Source organism: Furipterus horrens, unplaced genomic scaffold (genome assembly GCF_987537825.1).
Source record: "Furipterus horrens unplaced genomic scaffold, mFurHor1.1.pri manual_scaffold_5, whole genome shotgun sequence".
NCBI lineage: Eukaryota > Metazoa > Chordata > Mammalia > Chiroptera > Furipteridae > Furipterus > Furipterus horrens.
In genome coordinates, this window is record NW_028327175.1 from 80,215,043 (window position 1) to 80,234,320 (window position 19,278).

At 40.4% G+C, this 19,278-nt stretch overlaps 1 protein-coding gene across 2 annotated transcripts; it reads right to left on the reverse strand.

Moving 5' to 3' along the window:
• Positions 1–1,653: 1,653 nt before the first annotated feature.
• TICAM2 (TIR domain containing adaptor molecule 2) lies at positions 1,654–18,515 on the reverse strand. Of its 2 annotated transcripts, none has more exons than XM_090276598.1 (2): positions 18,295–18,515; positions 1,654–4,834 (listed from the first exon to the last, which is right to left on the reverse strand). In XM_090276598.1, exon 2 carries the CDS (start codon positions 4,777–4,779, stop codon positions 4,075–4,077), a length of 705 nt encoding a protein of 234 aa, XP_090132724.1. In that variant the 5' UTR covers positions 4,780–4,834; positions 18,295–18,515; the 3' UTR covers positions 1,654–4,074. The 2 variants fall into 2 exon arrangements, with proteins under 2 accessions (XP_090132724.1, XP_090132725.1); XM_090276599.1 differs by lacking the exon at positions 18,295–18,515 and adding an exon at positions 18,106–18,122.
• Between the last annotated feature and the right edge of the window lie 763 nt (positions 18,516–19,278).

Sequence of the window (19,278 nt, forward strand, 5' to 3'; positions counted from 1 at the left end):
GTTGTGGAAGCCAGTACATTGGCAAAGGAGGAGGGAGAGCAACCATCATACACATAGCTTACCTTGCTGAGCTTTTAATCAAATAATTTTCATGCTCTGAGTTAATTAATGGCACTTTCAAATACTATAATATTTACTCCAATTCAAACTTAATGTGTTAATTGACAATGTGGATTGCCAAATATGACTTAGAATAAGAATTTATATAAGAATATTATTCTTATTCAGCTACTAAATATTCCAAATTTAATACATTTTTTTCTACTTGGAATCTCGTAAGGAACATCAGGTTCCCGGATAACAACATTGCTCCTCTTGTATTAGCTCATTCCTTTTCATCATTGGCTTGGGGACATCAATTTTCAGATGCTGTGGTTTCATTTCATCAGGTGCTCAACAGCTTTCTGAAATTTCCTCCTTGCCCTTCAGACTTTCCTACAAGTACAGAGAGGATAGTTACATTCTGTGACCTTCCCAGCAGGTGGCATTAAGACCTGGCAATGTAAGACTGTGATGAGGAGGAAAGGCACAGGGTTGACTGCCCAAGCAAATACACTGTACCTCACCTTGCTAGCAATGCAGCTGTGGCAAAAGCTTCTCAGCCTTGGGCCAGCCCCACCCCAGTCATGGGTCAAGAGGCTTTACCTGAAATAGGTAACAGCTTGACGCAACAGTGAAGTGTGGAATGAGGACAGACACAATTCTGAATTGGATGTTTCTACTGAGCCACCCTAAATCCTCAGCAACTCGGTTGCTGACTCAGATTTCCCTGAGTCAGTGAATCACCTTGATCTCTATCCTGTAGCATCCTCTGCTGAGCAGGGAGATGGCTCTGAAAGATCTTGTCTACATGTGCGTTTAGTATTTACTACCTGGGGATGAAGTGATTGGGCTTTTCAGGCCTTGGAACAGTGTTCACAGTCAGCAGCCAGGCTTGGGTTTTAATGAGCTGTAGTCATTGTGAGGACCCAAGGAAGCTGCTTCTGTAACTAGCTGTGCCACTGCCTGAGCATTGAGGCCTGGCCCTTACCAGAGGTAACTAGCTGTGCCACTCCAAGGCTCAGCTAATGTTTTAGGATCTGCAAAGGGGAAGGACAAGGGAATCAAATGGAAAACAGCCATGACTTGCACTGGAAGGGATTAAGTCCAGCAAGCAACCTTGAATTCAGGGTAGAAATCCAGTTCACCAGGACAGGAAGGAGCCAAGTGGATGAGTGCTCCTTTCACTACCCTCTCCGCCCACCCTAAGAGGGAACAGTCTAACTACACTTCATCCAAGCTATGTTCCTAAGTGAAGCAAAATTATCTAGGTGTTGCTCAGTCCCAGAAAAGGGCTCAGTTAAAGGAGCCCTCCGCCCCCAACTCAAACGCATGCTACATCTATCCGCTGCTTCTGAGTGTGAGGAGCAACAAAGACAGCTGGGCCATTCTCCTGACCTGGCTTCTGAGCTCACACTCCGGGACTCCACCTTCCTGCTTTCCAGTCTCTGGCCCCACTTCTGTAACTTGTTACAGTCCTGGGGCCATGCTTTCACCCTCCTGGCTTCTGTTCCCCTCACACCCACACCTACTATTAACAGCTCACACATCTCTTGCTATTCAGGGGGCTTCTCCCAGTTTTCAGCATCCAGATGGGAACTGTACTGCACAAGGTAATGAGGTCCAGTGTCTTTTATTTCTGTTTAAAATCTATTTTCCACAAGTTACAAGGGTTCCAAGAGGTGGGCTGTGGGTAGTTTTAAACTCACATGTGGCCTCTCCCCCATCCCATGGTGCAGATTAAATGTGGGTAGGCAACAATAAGTTCTAATAGCATAGACCTGGCATAGCAGCTATGTGTGAGGCACTATTTGAGTGCTTCACGTGTATTATTTAGTCCTCAGTATAACCCTACCAGGGAGGTATTATTTTAGTTTTGGATAAGGGCTCTGAGACCCAGAAAGCCTAGGTATCTTGATTAAGGTCATATTTTATAGAGGATGGGATGAGGTTTAAACCCAGATGCACTGATTCCAGAGCAGTGGTGCTGGAGGGGACAAGGGAAGGGGTATGAAATTTGAGAAACAGGAAGCAATATGGCAAAAAAGAATACTTATTATTAAAACTAAAAAAGAAAAGTTAGCAAGCTACTCTGATAGAAAGGGACTCGAGGTGAAGAAAATGTCACCATGCAATGAAAACAATCTCTTCTTTAAGAAGTACTAGTAGAGAAGGAGGCCACACTTACTTCCATGATTTTGGGGGTATGTTCCTCATGGAACATTTTGGTTCCTGGCTATGAAGAGGTTAACTGTAGACAGATGTGAGCAGACCCCAGGACTAGCAGGAGATTCAGAGAAGTGGGATAAGGAGAACGAAAAATCAAGCACAATGTCTTTGCTCAAGGGTCCCTATAAAAATATATCTATTTTTTAAAATCTCAGTAAGCATTATAATTTTCTCTGTGACTATAAAAGTATAATGGGCAGTAATGAGAAAAGCTGTAAACATATAACACCCTTTCATTGTAAACAAACATACCTCCTGAAACTACATTATATATCACATTACAAAATTCTGTTTTTTTGCTTGTTACCTTTTCTGGTTCCTAGTTATTCACACTCTGGGAGAGAACAAAGGCTTTTACAAACCCATCAAATCCAATCCTTTTACTTAACAGATAAAGAGAGTAAGCAGCTTGCCAACGGCCACATTCATCCTCAGTGGCAGAGATTGAACTAGAACCAGGTCTCCTGATCTCCCATCAGGTGCTTTTCACATTGTAACAGGACATGATTCATACCACACTCCATCCTGGTCTGTGCTTGATAGTTCCCTGAATCTCAGCTGGGGCAGGACTGTGAGGGAAAGGAATAGGTCTGTCTGGGGCTTCTCTGGCTTGTTATGAGCGTGGGACACTAGAAGAGGAGGTGATAAGAAACATCTCCCACTTCTATCCCAACTCTAAATATTGAGAGACAGACAAGAGACTATTCTAAATACCTGAGAAATACTTCCTGGCTAGAACCGTGTGCATGTGAGAAATTTTTTAAAGGTTACCGTGAGAGACAATTTATTTTAAAGAATATCTGACCAAGGACACACAATCATAAACCTTTCAGAAGCTCTGCAGATAAAGCCCTGGTTATAGGAGACGACCAACATGAGGAGCTTCAGGCTCCAGGGGACATCTCAAACCTGCTTCATGGAGTCTCTAACCACCACACTACCAACTGAGCTACTCATCAGTGGTGGGACCTGCCTCCAAATCTGCAAATTCCAGCAGAAAGAAAAATACATTTGACTGGATTCTTTTTAAGAGACCCATCATTCTCACATCTACTTCTGATTTCATATTAATCAGCACTCAACATTCCATATGTTCTATCCTGGCTAACCAGATCTCTGGTGACGATACGGGGATGCTTTATCACAACATTTATGAGAGGTGTCTCAAGAGGGAGGGTGACCAGATATCTCAGGGCCATTATTATGTGTGTCCTTTGAGAACAAATTTCAGTGAAGGTGTTATATATATATTTTTAAATCCTCACCTGAGGATATGTTTATTGGATTTTTTTTTTTTTTAAAGAGAGAGAAAAACATCCACATGAGAAACATTGATTGGTTGCCTCATGTACATGCTCCAACTGGGAATCAAACCTACAACCTAGGTATGTACCCTGACCAGGGATCGAACCTGCAACCATTTGGTGTATGAGATGACACTTCAAACAACTGAGTCACCTGGCCAGGGCAAAAGTGTTATATTTTTAAAATGTCTATCATACAAGTTTTGTTCAAGGTGCAACACAAGGACTATGAATTGAGAATATCCTTTGTCATATTCACGAACTGGGAAAACTCTGACAGACAAGTTCTTGAAACTCTGACAATTCTCGAGTTTACTGAAACATCAAAAAGTACCACAATTCTTTGATTTTTCTGGCAGAAATTTATCTTTGTTGTACTCCACAGGTTCCTACAAGAATAGACTCTCTTTTATTTAAACTTTTCCTGGAAATTGCTTCCTCGAGTATAGATAAATCATTTGTTTTTTAAGACAAGAGCCAGCCATGTGTTCTGTGTTCCATCTCAGGCAATAAATTGCCTTTGTACAATTTTTCTTGTCTCTTTCCATACAGTTTCTTGTGTCTTATACACAGAATCCTGAAAAATTCTTTCTACTTGTGTAGGAAAGCCACGACTTTCTTCCTCCAGGGCATTGATGGTTCGCAGAGCAAAGGGAGTACTTTCCCGTGGCAGGGGATTGTTCAGGGGCCGCATGGGTATAACAGAGTTGTATTTGTGCTCTCTGTTAACAGAGTTCATTAGGGAGGTATAGAACTGGAACTTACACCAGGTATCTCTTAAAAAGTTTTCAGTCAACAATAAGATTGTCCATGCAGACCCATTTACAGCATCGTCTAAATTCTGTAAATGCTGTCTGCCACATGGCATCTCAGCAAAAATTATTCCAGGTTTGATGCCAAAGTCATTTTGGAGCAGATCCTGGACTCTGAGAGCTTCGTTTGTGTCATCTTCTGCGTGCAGTATCACAAATTTGAAGAACACCTCTTCTTCTGCTTCCTCATCACACATCCCGTTCTCTCCTTCAGCTCCCTGCTGCTCTCCTGTTGGCATCTCTGTGGTACTGCTATGCTTGGCAACATCAGGGAGGGAGATTTCAGAGGTCCTGGAATCTGACTCATGATGTCTTTGACTTGTATCCACACTGTGGCTTTTAACCAAAGAGAGAGAAAGAGGGCAGGGATCTATTTTAGACTTCCCAATACCCATTATAAATATCCAAGACAGAAGAGAACAGCTTTATTTCTCAGTATTTCTTTTCATTCTAAAAGAAGAAATAACAAAGAGAAGAACATTGTAAATGTAATCAAAACATTAAAATAGAAACTTGCATTCAACCTGAAAAGCTCAAAAAGATGACAATATGTAGGTCCTAAGAAAGAAATGCTGAACAGATCATTTGGAAACAAAATCACTTGTCCTTTGTGAGCTTCACAAGGGCTACTACAGGTAGTCGAGGGTGAGTTAAACTGAGGGGTCCAGGTATATATAAGGGGAGACTTTTGAAAATATTAAATGGTATTATATTAGCACTATAAACCTCCAGATTAAAATGAATTATTTTGGTACTGTAGTGAAGAGGTATCATACCACTGTATCAATTAGGAGTTAAAATCCAACTTCTCCATTATCAAATTATTGTGTAGAGTAGAAATATGGAAACCTAAAGAAAAAGAACACTCAAATATTAAGTACAAAATTTATTTTTGTATCAACCACAAATACAAAACAGGCATCAACATCCTAAAGTTGGCTAGCAGGCAACTCCTACTGACTCAGCATAAAGATCAAAAATGTTAAAACTCACTGGTTCAGAGCTTTTTTATTTGTCTAAGGTCAGGCATTACTATGTAATGAGGCTGGTGGAGAAATTATAATAAGGGTTATTGAAAAGTAAGGAATACTTTCTTCCAGCTAATCCTGTGAATACTGAATAAAACATATTCATTATCTAGGAAAAAATTAACATCTTGGTTTGGTAGTGAAATCTAGAAGCAAAAACTTGTGATTTTCTCCAGTGAAATCAACAAAGAATCATTATTGTCTAAACTCATTCTTTTATTTTAAAAATTCTAAGATAAGAGTGAAAGAATTTGATCAGCCATGAAAGAAAAGTATTCCATGTGAATCTGATTTAAATAAATGTTCAAATAATGTTGGTCAGCTTGTTAATATAACTCCAAAATAGGCAGTTACAAGGGGAATTCTTTTATCAAAAGACATAAAATTTAGAATACATAAATATAGGTTTCCATATTTCAAATATGGGCCTACATTGTTTATTTTCCAGAGCATTTTATTTATTGTGCATGGACAAAGACCAGAGTTCAATAAGAAATCAAAATTATAGTCATAATCACATAAGTAACACAGCTTCATATATCAAAATAATTCAGGTTTAGAAGAAACCAGTCAGCAAAAATGATGAAAATTTGTTATGAGAAGAAAAGGTAAAAAAAAAGAAACACAGAGAACTTCTTTCTAATATATATAAAGAATGAAAGGGTTTGCTACTGCCTCTGACTAGTGAAGGCACCGCCATTTGTTATACTATACTTCAGGTTCTGACTCCATATTATATTATGCCAATTACCAAGAGGCACTCTAGGCATAACTCTAAACTACTACACACACACACACACATATATATATACATTCCAAATAATAAAAACAAATGAATTTGAATCTTCTTCATCATTTAGGATTAACTGCTGACTTTGTTACTGCACTATGAAAAAAAGGTTTAACTATGCAACATTGCAGAAAGAAGCTTCCCCTGCATAATGAAATAATTGTTAAGCCATACAAGGACATCTCTTTACTGTGCCTATTAAAATGATCTTCATTTACTCATTGAGATAGGTTTGTTAAAGTAACTTAACATCATCACCTTGATCACGAGCTGCTGCAGATAAGTGCAGTTGAAGTAATACAAGATACACATAAAAATGTCAAAAATCTCTATGGTAAAATGGTGTGTCAAGCCAAATCACAAAATCTTTTAAAATAAATAAATAAAAAAAAAAAAGAATTACAACTTTATGTCTTATTTTTCCTAAATACATACCAATCAGAAAAAGAGCAAAACACTCCAGAAATCTATGGTGTACTATTCAACTTCCAAGCACTCCCACCCACCCCTACCCTAAGCAGACCAGAGAGAAAAAAGTTAACGACAATGTCTGAAAAACGTCACTATGCTTCTAATTTGGAAGGAGAGAAGAAGGAGATAGCCAAGCAGGAAAGACGTGGAAAGCAGTGTGCTCGTGACCTGCCTTTCCCACCACCAGTGACTTACAGATGGGGAGATGGTCTGAATTCATCACTGAAGTTGGTTCTCAAGGCTGAAGAAAGGAGAGAACCCAGTTGTGCTCTCTCTGAGCCAATCAACTCCATCAATACAGAGTGCTCTGCCAGAACAGAAGGGAGGCATGGAATGCTGATGGAAATGGGCAGAGGAGAGAAGGCTCCCAGCAAGAATCCTGGAAAGCTCCCTTTCAAGTTCTCCTTGCCCAATCAGGAATGGTCAGCACCAGGGCTAAAACATTTAGGTTTCCTCTCTTTCCCTCAGCTAAATGGGAGGAAAGTGAAAGTGGCCGCTGGGGAGAGGTACATGAGATGGCTGTTTACAGGAATGAACAACACGTGTGTATTCACCTTTTAATTCACTTTTTAAAGAAAAGGTAGTGGTTGAAACACCTAATGACACTGAAAACATTTATACTGAAGTCTCACCGCTATCATTATCCATCCAGTTACTCCCCCAGCCTCCCGCTGGTCAATTTTAAGTTTCTCCTATATCCTTCTATTGTTTCTTTATGAATATAATATATTTTTCCTTTTTCTCAAAAAAGTACTATATATATGATATATATGTATTATATGTGATAGTTAATATACTTAAAAAAATTATAATATATGTTCATTTACATACACACACACCCAAACACCAGTATATAGATTGTTTTCATTAATACTATGATCTCAGAGCTTTCCATATCAGCACACAGAGAACTTCTTCACTCTTATTTACAGTGACATAATCTTATAGCACATGGATGTACTGTAACTGTTCCCTGTTCCTGGAAATGGGAGTTGTTTCCAGCCTGCCACTATTATGAACAATGCTGCAATAACAACTTTGGGCAACAGTTATTTCATATGTGTGTGAGTCCATCTGTAGAATAATTTTACCAAATGGGGTTTCTGTAGCAAAGGACAAATGCATTTGTGATAACAATGATTTGGCCAATTGCTCTCTATAAGACTGAACCGTTTTTTTTTTTTTTTTTTTTTGGTTCTTGTTTTTAACTTGATACAGTAACACTCCCTCTTCCCCCTTCCTTGCCCCAGCCAAGATCTAAGACCACCAAAGCTACCAATTATTATTGACCACAAGGGCAGCTTGGCAAATATGCAAAAATATTACAGGAAATAAAAAAGAATATAAAGAAGAGTCATAGCATACAAAACTATGTGCTCTGGAATCAGACTGTCAGAACGCAAATCCCAGTTCTGCTATAAAAAAGCTGGGAGACAAATTGGAACTATTGTAACAATATAATCAATAAAATATACTTAAAACAAAACAAAACTGGGAGGCTTTGTCCAAGTTACCAAATATATTTGTACTTTGATTTTATGTATAAAATGGTAATAATTACAGGACCTACATTTAGGGGTTTTAGTATATAATTATAGTACCTATGAAGGTCAAAAGGATTTAGTGTCCCCAAAATTTTAGCAGCTATTAGTTATTAAATACGTAACAAAGAAACTAAAGAAAAATGGACACAACAAATGCTATGCTCCAGGACAGTGCTACTCAAAGTGTAGTTCATGGACAAGCGGCCAGTCTCTGAACTTTCAGGTGCCGGTCTATGACAGGATAAGGAGACTGCCAGGAAGTCAATCAACTATATCAGTTAAGTACATATGCTGTTTAGTTCAGCTGACTTTTTTTATAGAAAGATACTTTCAATGAAGAAGGAAGCATGGCTTACATTGGGTGTGTGCTTCTTAAATTACAGACAAGCTCTTTGATTAATAACTGTTCTAGGAGACAATAAAGAGAATATGTAATCAATAAAACAAAAATATTAGTCTTGGCAAGGTGGCTCAGTTGGTTAGAGCATTGTCCCCATATGCCAAGTTGTGGGTTACAATCACCGGTCAGGGCACATACAAAAAACAACCAATAAATGCATAAATAGGTAGAACAATGAAGCGATGTTTCTCTCTCTCCCACTTCCCCTCTCTCTCAAATCAGTCAATAAAAATTTTTAAATATTGAGGACAACACAATTATATGAAAAGGGATACTGTAGACAAATCAAGGACCAAACACCATGAAATAAATATCAAATCAAAACCATATCAGTTAAATATGGTGGAAAGACTTTTAAAAATCTTAGAATATGGGAAGGAAAAAAGACATAAGTATATAGCAATTTGGAAAAAAAAAAGATATAGCTATGGAGATCTCTTTTAAAAAGCAACCGATATAATGAAAACTGATGCATGTGAAATAGAAAATCCAATGAATATAACAAAAAAATTCAAAGATATAACAGATTCACCATCCTAACCCAAATGTTCAGTCTTACTGATGACAGCCAGACATTATGTGCCTCCTGATGTAATTGGATATGATACACATAGCATAATGTATGATGAGATTTGCTAATAATGTTGAGTAGGCATAGAATATAGGGTCTGGAGTTTGGGAGAGAGGTCCAGCCAGGGGATGTGTATTTGGCATTTTCCTGTGTATATATTATATTTTAAACCTAAAGACTATATGAAATTATTAAAAGAGTATAGATAGAAAAAGAAAAGTGGATTTCATACTTGCCAGCCCCCACTGTCACGTGAGCCAATTCCTAAAATAATTCCCTCTCCCTCCTTCCATCTCTCCTGCTCTCTCTCTAACCTATTAGCTATGTTTCTCTGGAGAACCCTAATACAGTCTTCTTTAAAAGTTTTTGCCCTAAAATTAAGAGTTAATGTTTGATTTTTTAAAACATTATGATCACTTGGGAAGAGCAGCTCCCAAACAGTAAGTAAAATAATAATCAGAGTAATAATTTGATAATAAAATACATACACATATATAATTTTTTAATCTGCCCATGTGTTTACCACAGATTAAATCACTGTCTCTGAAATTTAACACATTTAAAATTAAGGCATCTAGTACTATACTTGAATCCTTCAGCTTTTAAGCTCATTCCTATCTAAACAGCACCATCTTGTGGCGAATACATGTAAAATCAATGGTTTCTTTGTCAATAAATTTTCATGTTATGAATAAATGTGTTAAAAACTCACTGTGCACCAAGGCCTGCTAGGTTTTAGGGCTGTGAAGCCGGACTAAATAGACAACTAGAATTCACTGCACAGGTGCTTCATTCAGGATAACAGGTGCTAGGAAAGGCCTGCAGCAGGGAATACTACGCATTAGTAGGGCTGCTGCCCCTGGTTGGTTTGGCTCAGTGGATTGAGCGTCGGCCTGCGAGCTAAGTGTCGCTGGTTCGATCTTCCAGTCAGGGCACATCAGAGAAGGAAAACTCTGACTCCAAAAAACCTCCGCTGCCTTGCGGCATACCTCTTCAGGGGAAAGGCTAAGGGAGTAAACCCCGACAGAAAATCCGGAGCCGGAGTCCCTAAGGCGGTTTGACGTTGTAGTCAACACCGGCAACTCCTGCGGCGCACCTGAAGCCAAGCTGTATTGACTCCGTCTTTCCCTTGGACCCTTCAGCTGCGAAGAGAGGGGGGGTCTGCTGCATGGGCAACAGCAGACCCTCCATATCACCCTGCCCAGGCTCTGTAGCTTCAGCTTCATTGGAGAGGACACTCCAGCGTCATCACAAGATGTCGATTCAACATGGGAGGAGACAGATACCGTGTCACTCCCAAGTCGGACTGCACAGCCATTCTCGGCGGTGCAGATAGACTCTTAAGAAGCTACACCATCGTCTCTCGAGACGGACGGCTGCCGACGACGAGTAGGGCTTAGGGGAGTGCACGTTTTCCAGGAAGTGGAACCAGCATTTGCAAAAACACTGAGGCACCAGAGGGCAAATTCTGTTAGGATAATTTTGCACTAGGTGTTTAAAGGGCTTCATTCCATGAATAAAAAAGCAAGAGGAAGATGGTGGTAAGAGATAAGAATGGAGAGATATACAGGATTAGAGCGCATAAGGGGTCTAAATCTATGATATTCAGGACTTAAATTTGATCCTGTTGGCAGACAGATAGCCCCTGGTAGGTATTAAATCATGAAGTGACATGATCTGACTCATTTAGACAGGCTAAAATATTTGCAGTAAAAAGACTAGGCTAGAAGACTGGAAGCCCTTAGACTGGGAGATCAGTGGAGAGGCAATAACCTGGGTGAGAAAGCAGAGTCCAGACCTAAGGAAGTGATAATGGAGACAAAGGTATGTAGTAGGTATCAGAGGCAGGTAGGTGGTAGAGAGAAGAATCAAGTATGCTTCCCAGGCCTGAGCCTTGTGTACCTTGGTGGTGTTGCCATTTGCCAAGATGAATGGGGTGGGGGATAAAGGTAGGTGTGACCAATTAATCCAGTTGGGGATATAAGGAGCTTGGGGTCCACATAACCTAGAAGAGGAGCTGTCCAGTAGAAGTTACACAGGTGGGTCCAATGCTTGGGAGAGCATCTTCATGGAAGATAAAGGTCTGGTGCTAGCTCAAATCTGTGAGTAACTTAAGACTAGATAGAAAGAAAGGAGAGCAGAGACAGAACCAATGCCTGCCAGGCATCCAGAGGAGGAGGGACCCAGAAAGGAGAGGGAGGAGTGGCCCTGGAGCAGGAGGAGGATCAGATACAGATGGGTATCTGGAGCCAAGGGAAGAGGGTGCTTGGAGCAGTGGTCAGTGTCCACTGCGTTCAGCACCAGCAGGATGGTGGGAGTCACCACATCAGACTGCAGGGTACTGAAGAATCTACAGAAGTGAGGGCAAGAGGAGAGGGGAAAGCTTAGCTGAGAAGGAAGGGAGAGGCAGGCCAACTGCTACAAAGGAACGCAGGGTCAGGAGAGGATTTCACTGAGAAGTGATACATGGACTGCCTAAAAACTGAGGGAATTTGTTAGTGGAGAGAAAGAGGATGAAAAATATGGGTGGAGGTATCTTAGAGCCGAGCTGTTATCCTCTTAGTCATTGGGCAGTTCTCTCTTTCTTCAACTTCCCCCTTTCCCTAGGAGAGCAGAGAGAAGCCGCTTAACTCCCAAGTGGGCTGGGTTGTGGGATAATACCCGTGACGAACACTGCAGATAACAAGGTGACCTACAGGACTATGGGGTTTACCTTCTGGGAAGAAGGTGAGTGCACTTTTGTTTGTATGAGGGACAGATGCATTATCTTGAAAGAGATATTGCTATTACCATTATTGTCTGGAAGTTTAGGTGTGGAAAGAAGGAGAGGTAAGGATGTTAAATGGACAGAGTAGTATTCTGTAGCAGATACTGCAAATTTACTCATCCAAAATTTATTCCGACTTTCTTTCAGTGTACCTTCCTGGACTTCCTGTATTTCCTACACTACCTAGAAGCCAGTGTTCAAGATGTAATTTAACTTCTGCCAATCAGATGTACTTACATGTCTGAGTTAAATAAAGGCAGGCAGAGCATGAGGCACATATTTTGCTGGTTAAGACTCCAGCAGAGTTAGCATGATTCAGGAGTTGGCAGCTTCCTGATTTGGAAGGTTTCCTGATGGTAGCAAAAGCTCCAGAAACACTAGATTGATGCTGTTAGGTGGTGCCAGGAGGTGTCCTTAGACTCCTAGACACTCAACCTACAGTCTAGCTCTAGCTAGAAGATTATGTTCTCTGCAACTAAACTATGATTGGTACAACATCCAAATTCAGATCAAGGAGCTACAGCAGAGGTCAGCAGCAAAACATGGCCTGCCACCTGTTTTTTTTAATTTTTTTATTTATTGATTTGAGAGAGGAGGGGAGGAAGAGGAAGAGAGAAAGGGAGAGACAAAGAGCGACTTGTTGTTCCACTTACTTATGCATTCACTGGTTGATTCTTGTATGTGCCCTGACAAGGGATGGAACCTGCAACCCTGGCTTATCGGGACAACACTCTAACCAACTGAGCTACCTGGTTAGGGCCCACCTGTTTTTGTAAATAAGGTTGTATTGGAAGACAGCCATGCCCATTTACTTATGTACTTTCTGTAGCTAATTTCCTGCTACAGAGGTAGAGTTGAGTGGTTACAATAGAAAAAATATGGCCCATAAAGCTTATAGTATTTATTTATTCTCTGACCCTTGCCAGAAAAAGTTTGTCGACCGCAGGAAGACAGCATGGCAGTGTCAGGATACCAGGACACATCACAACAGATCTGTGTCAACCTGACAAGGAACATGTGGACATTTTTTTCACTTTATCATGCTGAAAATATTTTTAAAATCTCAACTAGAGTAATTAATACTTTCAGGAATATGTAAAATTTAAATCCATCCTGACCTTATACTGAAATAACATTATTAAGAATCAGCTGTCATCCCTGGTCAGGTGGCTCAATTGGTTGGAGCATCATCCTGGTCAGGATGCGGGTTTGATTCCTGGTCAGGACACATAATCAGGTTGTGGGTTCGATTCCCAGGCTGGGTGCATACAGGAGGAAACCAATCAATGTTTCTTTCTCTTTCTCTAAAGAAAAAAAATAAAAAAACTTAAAAAAAATAATGAATCAGCTGTCATTTATTTTCTTCTCTTGGTGGATGCACAGAATCCATAAGGCTGGCAAAGGCCCAGTATAAATAAAAGATCAAATATCACTTACTGATACTTATTTATAGTCCAAATAAACCAGTGCCTATATTTTTCATATGAGGTACCAGGGGCTTGCATTAGAACGGTTAGAATTATGGGCTCTATAGGAGTATAGCATCCTGTATCTTTCCTTCATGGCACTAACCATAACTACAATTAATTAATGATGTGCATGATTATCTGCTTAGTTTCTCATTTTTCCCCCATTTTGATTGTAAGCTAGTAGACTGTAAAGTATACCAGAACCATGATCAAATCTGTTTTGTTCACCACTGTATCTCCAGTCCCACACATGGTTACCACTCAAGAATACCTTTTGAATGAATTAATGAGACAGTTTTTTAGGTTTAGAAAGATAGCCAAACAGATAGCTCTTCATCATCTGCATTATGTAAATTACTGACTCAATCAGAACAGGACTATTGGATACAAATATATTTTGTTGGATGTTTTTAATGAGCAATTATATCGCATTTTTAAGAATTATGTGAAGATGAATATGGTACATTCATTTCAAGATACAGCTCAAGGATTATTATTTGGCAGAAAGCATTTTCTTTTATCTTCAGGTTATGTACTCTTCCCCTGGACCCCCACAATACTCCTGTTCACATCTCTTATAATATTAATTGCACAGCACTCGGTAGCCTGGGAGGTAGCTTCCACCTCATTTTCCCAGAGTGCTCCATCAAGGTAAACGGCATCATCACTTGCCCAGTTACAACAGCCAGAAACCTGAGGCATGGCTGACACTGTCCCCTTCCTCACCTACACTTTCACTTACAGCTGTCACCAAATTCTGTCTATTCAACCTCCAAAATACATCTCAAATTGTTCCACTTTCCCTCTCCACCACATTTTCACTGTAGATCAACATCTCTGCCCTAGACCACTGCACTGCTTCCTAATTGGTCCCCTTTATCCACTCTGATCAGTCTAATCCATTCTCCACTCAGCAGCCACTTTGATCTTTTTAAACACATACATCTGATCAAGTCACTCACATTTACAACCCATCAATGACGCTCTCCTGCTCTTAGAATAAAAATTTCTTAATATGGTCAATGCTGCCCTGTATCTAACTCCTCAGCTCCAACCTCATCTCCTGCCTCTCTCCCCTTTGTTCCTCCAGCACCCTGCACACAGGTCTTTTTTTCAGATTCTCCAATTTGCTCAGCTTTCTCCTGTCACAGGAGACATTTTACCACAATTTTGAAGTATAAGTTATGTGACTGTATCCTCTTATTATTAGAGAACTTGTATGTAGTATCACGGGCGAGCCAAAATTCTACTGAAAGTAAACAATCAGAATGTGCAAAAACCTGGGAATGTCAACAACATAAGCTATGTCATATTATTTATATGATTGAATCCTATTAAATCATTAAAAATGTTTTGAATGTTATAATTTTAAAGATGAGAAAATGCTTCTATAATAAGTAAAAACAGTAGAGTATAATATAGCATATACAGTATGATCTCAGCTTTGTAAAACAAACTAGAGAAAATAGATTGGAAAGAGGTACACCAAAACACTGGTTATCTGTGTTTGGTAGCTGTGTAAATGTATATATACCTATATGTATATCTATATCTACATATATATCCTTTTCTACAATGATAATACAATCTGAAAAAATTGTCTTTTTAGTAAATAAAAAATTGTTTTCTAGGTTTTATGCTTTTAAATAGAGGTCAGTTAACTTGATGCCCCGATAGTATATTTCTAATGTGCCATATCTGCTCATTCCACATGTGTGGAGCCCATCTCCAGGTTTTATTCTGTCTAACCTCCTATTTTCTACCTATATGCAAATTTTCCAAGAGTTTGGGCTTGCTAACTCTAAACCAAATAGGGATCCTCCAATATTCTACTTAATTACAAGCACCATAGAGCAGTATCATCTCCACAGTACCTGAAACAGGTCCTTGAGTAAGTAAACATTTAATTACTTGAAAATAAACAAACACACACACATACTCACACACACTGCTTCTATCAGTTAAAAAGTAAAAATACACAAACAGATCTTTCTTTGGTACCTCGTTTTTCATCTCTGAAGCCTCTCTCTTGATTCAGCTGCTAGGAAGCTCTAGGTTGCTGAGTGCTGTCTAGCTGACACCTTCAGAAGTTTGTGACAGGTGTTTTCATTCTAACTGTACACTTGGCTTCCTTTTTAACCCTCCTATTTTTCTCTCTGATACATATTTCAAATCCACTTATTTTAAAATTTTGTTTGATTTTCTATTGCACATATTTATTCAAGCATTCCAATTCTGAAATTAAATTTTTTTTCTTCTAGAACAGGGCAGAATAATACATATACCACTGATAACATCACAGAACAAGTTCCGTGGGATTAAAATGAGAAATAAGCATTATAAATTTAAAAGCCTTTTATCCTCCATTTCCATTCCCATATATTTTTAAAAGAGAACTAAATTTTGCTGTAAAATCTTGATATTGTGAGAAGTGCTTATCAGTACACTTAAAAAATTGTATATATTTCTGAACAAGTTACTTCATTTTTCTTCTTTCCATTTAAACTACCTGTTACTGGTACCATTCAGAAATTCTCCAAATCAGAGACCACAGCTTCCTACTGATGCAAAGGAATTGCCAAAAATAATTATTGCATATTCTTTTCAGTAAACTGGATGGCATTTTTCTTTCATTTTCTTTATTTAAAAATGAGAATTGGCACTAAAAGGCAAATCCCCCAAACAGGAAGAACATTTTTAAAAGCACAGAATTTAAAGGCAAACTGTATGTCTTATCAAAATGAGGCTCAAGAGAAAGCATCTGTTGTGTATTTCAATACTAGAGAGTCCTAGCAACCAACAATGTTCTAAAGGTGCCATAAACTTCGTGGAATACCAGTATCTGACAGCAACTCACCTGAGGGTCAGTAGCAAAAAACTTTAAAACACAGCTAAAGGAGATAAAACATTTGAGCAGGGAAGTTAGGGAAGTGAAGCTGAACAGGCTGTGATGGCCTAACAGAGGCCCACTGCAGGCGAAGGCAACAGCAGCAGGACCAGTGTCCCTACAGTGAAGTAAGGGAGAAGGTAAGAGACGAGAACAGAGTAGTCAAGGGGTAGATCACATAGGGCTTTGAAGCCAGTGTTAAGAGTTTGATTTTTATGATTGTGATAAGTAGCCACCCAAAAGGTATTGAAGGGAAGTGAAAGTTCTGATTATATTTGAGAAAAGTCATTGCTCTTTGTAGAAAGACTGTAGAGGAACAAGGGCGGTACCAGAAGAGCAAATCAGAGAATTTACAGTCATCTAGGTAAGAGAGACTGTGGTTTACATGAGAGGGAGTGAGATGTGGTTAGATTTGAGATACCCTTTCAAGGTTGAGTCAAAAAATTTTGCTAGATGCTTGGATATAGGGTCTGAGCTAAAAAGAAGCATCAAGGATGATTCCTAAAGTTTCAACCTAGTTGAATGGCATTAACATTTACTGAGATTAGGAAGGGGAAAGCAGAAGGGAAGGATTGGGTGGGTGTGGTATCAGTAATTTTGTTTGAACATTTTTTTTTTCTCTGAACAACCTGGTGGAGAACCACAGTGTTTGAGAACTGAGACATTCCAGAACCGAGGTCTGACTGTACTAAATTTAAATGCGTATAAGACTTCCAAGCGTAGTTCGTGAGTAAACAGCTGGATGTACGCACTTGGAGCTCAGTATACGTAAAGCTAGAGATAAAAATTTGGAAGTTATAAGCTTATAGATGTTATTCAGAGCCACAGAATATGGGTTAGGGTAGAAGATGCCTTGGGATAAAGTATGGCTAGAAAGAGAAGATGGCCAAGAACTGAGCCCTGTGCTACCCTTAACTTTTGTGGCTGGGAAGAGAAGCCTGCAGACACAGGAATGACCAGTGAGGGGGATGGAAATGCAAAAGTGGTGACCTGGAAGCCAAATGAAGAAAGAATATCGATACCGAGGAGGGAGAGGTCAACCGTGTCATATAAAGTGAAAACTGCATAGATAAGGGATTTCACAAGTGACAAGGGGGGTAATGAAGACAAAAAGCCCAGACGAATGGGTGGAGGATAAAATAGAAGTGTAAATAGAGACTTGGCAGCAAGTCGTTTAAAGAAGTTTTGTTGTATAAATAACAGGGAGCAAAGAAATGGGTGGGAGACTTAGAAAGAAATGTTTGGTGGGGGGATTATTTAAAGGTAAAATTTATCAGACCAATATTTGTTAAGTAAATAAATTAAAAAATACCATGAGGAACAAATGATTCAACAGTATAAACATGGTTTTTACTTAAAGTTCCATACAGCTGACCATGAGTAACATTTACTTTGCTTCAAAAGGAAGTGAGGCATTATTTTACTCCGGCTAATCTATTTTCAGATTTAAATGAGATATAGAGTTGCTTGACTTTGTGTATAACTAAAATACTATTTAGTGTTAAAATACCATATTTTAAAGACCACCTGTTTTTGAAGTTCACTGCCATGAAAAACTGGAGGGGTCCTAACTAATATAATACCGAAGACTAGCTCACAGTTGCCAGCCCCAATTATTTTTATCTAAATTACCGTTTGTACAAGAAGCCAAAAATAAAAACTAAAACCTTCAGCATTTTGTGCCTGGCTGAGGCTCACGCAGAACCTTGAGGCCATTTAAGACGCTGGGCTATTTGTTTTATGAACCGGAGGTTTCTTTTGAAAAATGAGTTTTCTAGTCTCAGTGAAACTTACAAGAACAGTAGGAAGTTGTGTGGATTTTCCCTTCAGAGTAAGGCACCGACCGTCTGGCTGAAAAGACAACGCTGGAGCGGGCCGCGCACCTGCCTGCCGCGGGGCCGGGTCCACTGAGGCAGCAGCTCGCGCCGCCGGCCCAAGCCCACCCCGAGCCCACGGGCACCTCCCTCATGGCGCCCTACTTGCCTGTAAGGAGTGCAGCCCACACTGGGCCCTGCCTGGGCGTTTTGGTCTTTGTCTCCCGCTGGGCGGACACACTGGGTGTGTGACTTCCCCAGGGCCTTGGGAGGGAGAGGACTCTAGTCCGGACCAGCCCGCAGCCCCGTGCCCCGGGGCTCCGCCCAGCCAGGAGCGGAAGTCCGGGCCCCACGGAGTCCCCGCCCCTCGGATACGTGCGGGCACTTAACCATTGAAGGTCGGCGTGGGGTCCCCTGCAGCCCCCCAGGTACTGCTTCTGCCGGGGAGGCAGCGCCCTGGGGGCGAGTCAGAGGCCATAACCTGGCTGGGTCTCTCCACGCAGAAGGAAGAAACAGGCCATTCAGAAGGGTGGGAAAGGGGAAATGCTGAGAAACTGTCGCGCAGGCTAATATGGACTCCTCCGGCGCTGCTTTTTGTTCTTGTTTTTCTTTCTCCACATAACCCCCGACTCGAAGGCCAGGGAGTGCGGGGTGGAGGCGAGGCAGGGAACTCCACTGTATCTGGTTCTTAGAGACCTGGGTGCTGGGATGGGGGCTACAGCCACTGCTTCCATCTTCCGGGCGCACCCAGCTCTGAGTCCCCAGTAAAGTGTAGGCCTCCCAGACCGGAGCCCCTAAAATCTAAAGGAAGGAAATGGTCTGTCTTACCCAGACAGGGACCTTTCCCCGAAGTACAGTAACTACCTGGGTCCTCCAAGGTGGTCCTTTGACGTATCCTTTCCCTTTGGGCTCTCACTGAATGCTGCTGCAGTCAACCACATGCCTCGCCATGGATCCATAGCGCATCATCCCCTACCCCCAAAAGCCACCTTGATCAGGTTCCTCTTGCACAACCAAAATGGATTGGAAATTCACTGATTATTAAGGAAGAACCAAAAAAAAAAAAGCAATCAAGTAAAAGGAGCATAAAAAGCCTTATTCGATGTAAGAAACATCCAAACTTCTAAACATTTTTGAGGTTATTTGAGCCAAA

Bases quoted from the DNA above. Each gene is read 5' to 3' on its own strand.
- TICAM2 (XM_090276598.1), bottom strand. From the start codon at position 4,779: ATGGGTATTGGGAAGTCTAAAATAGATCCCTGCCCTCTTTCTCTCTCT.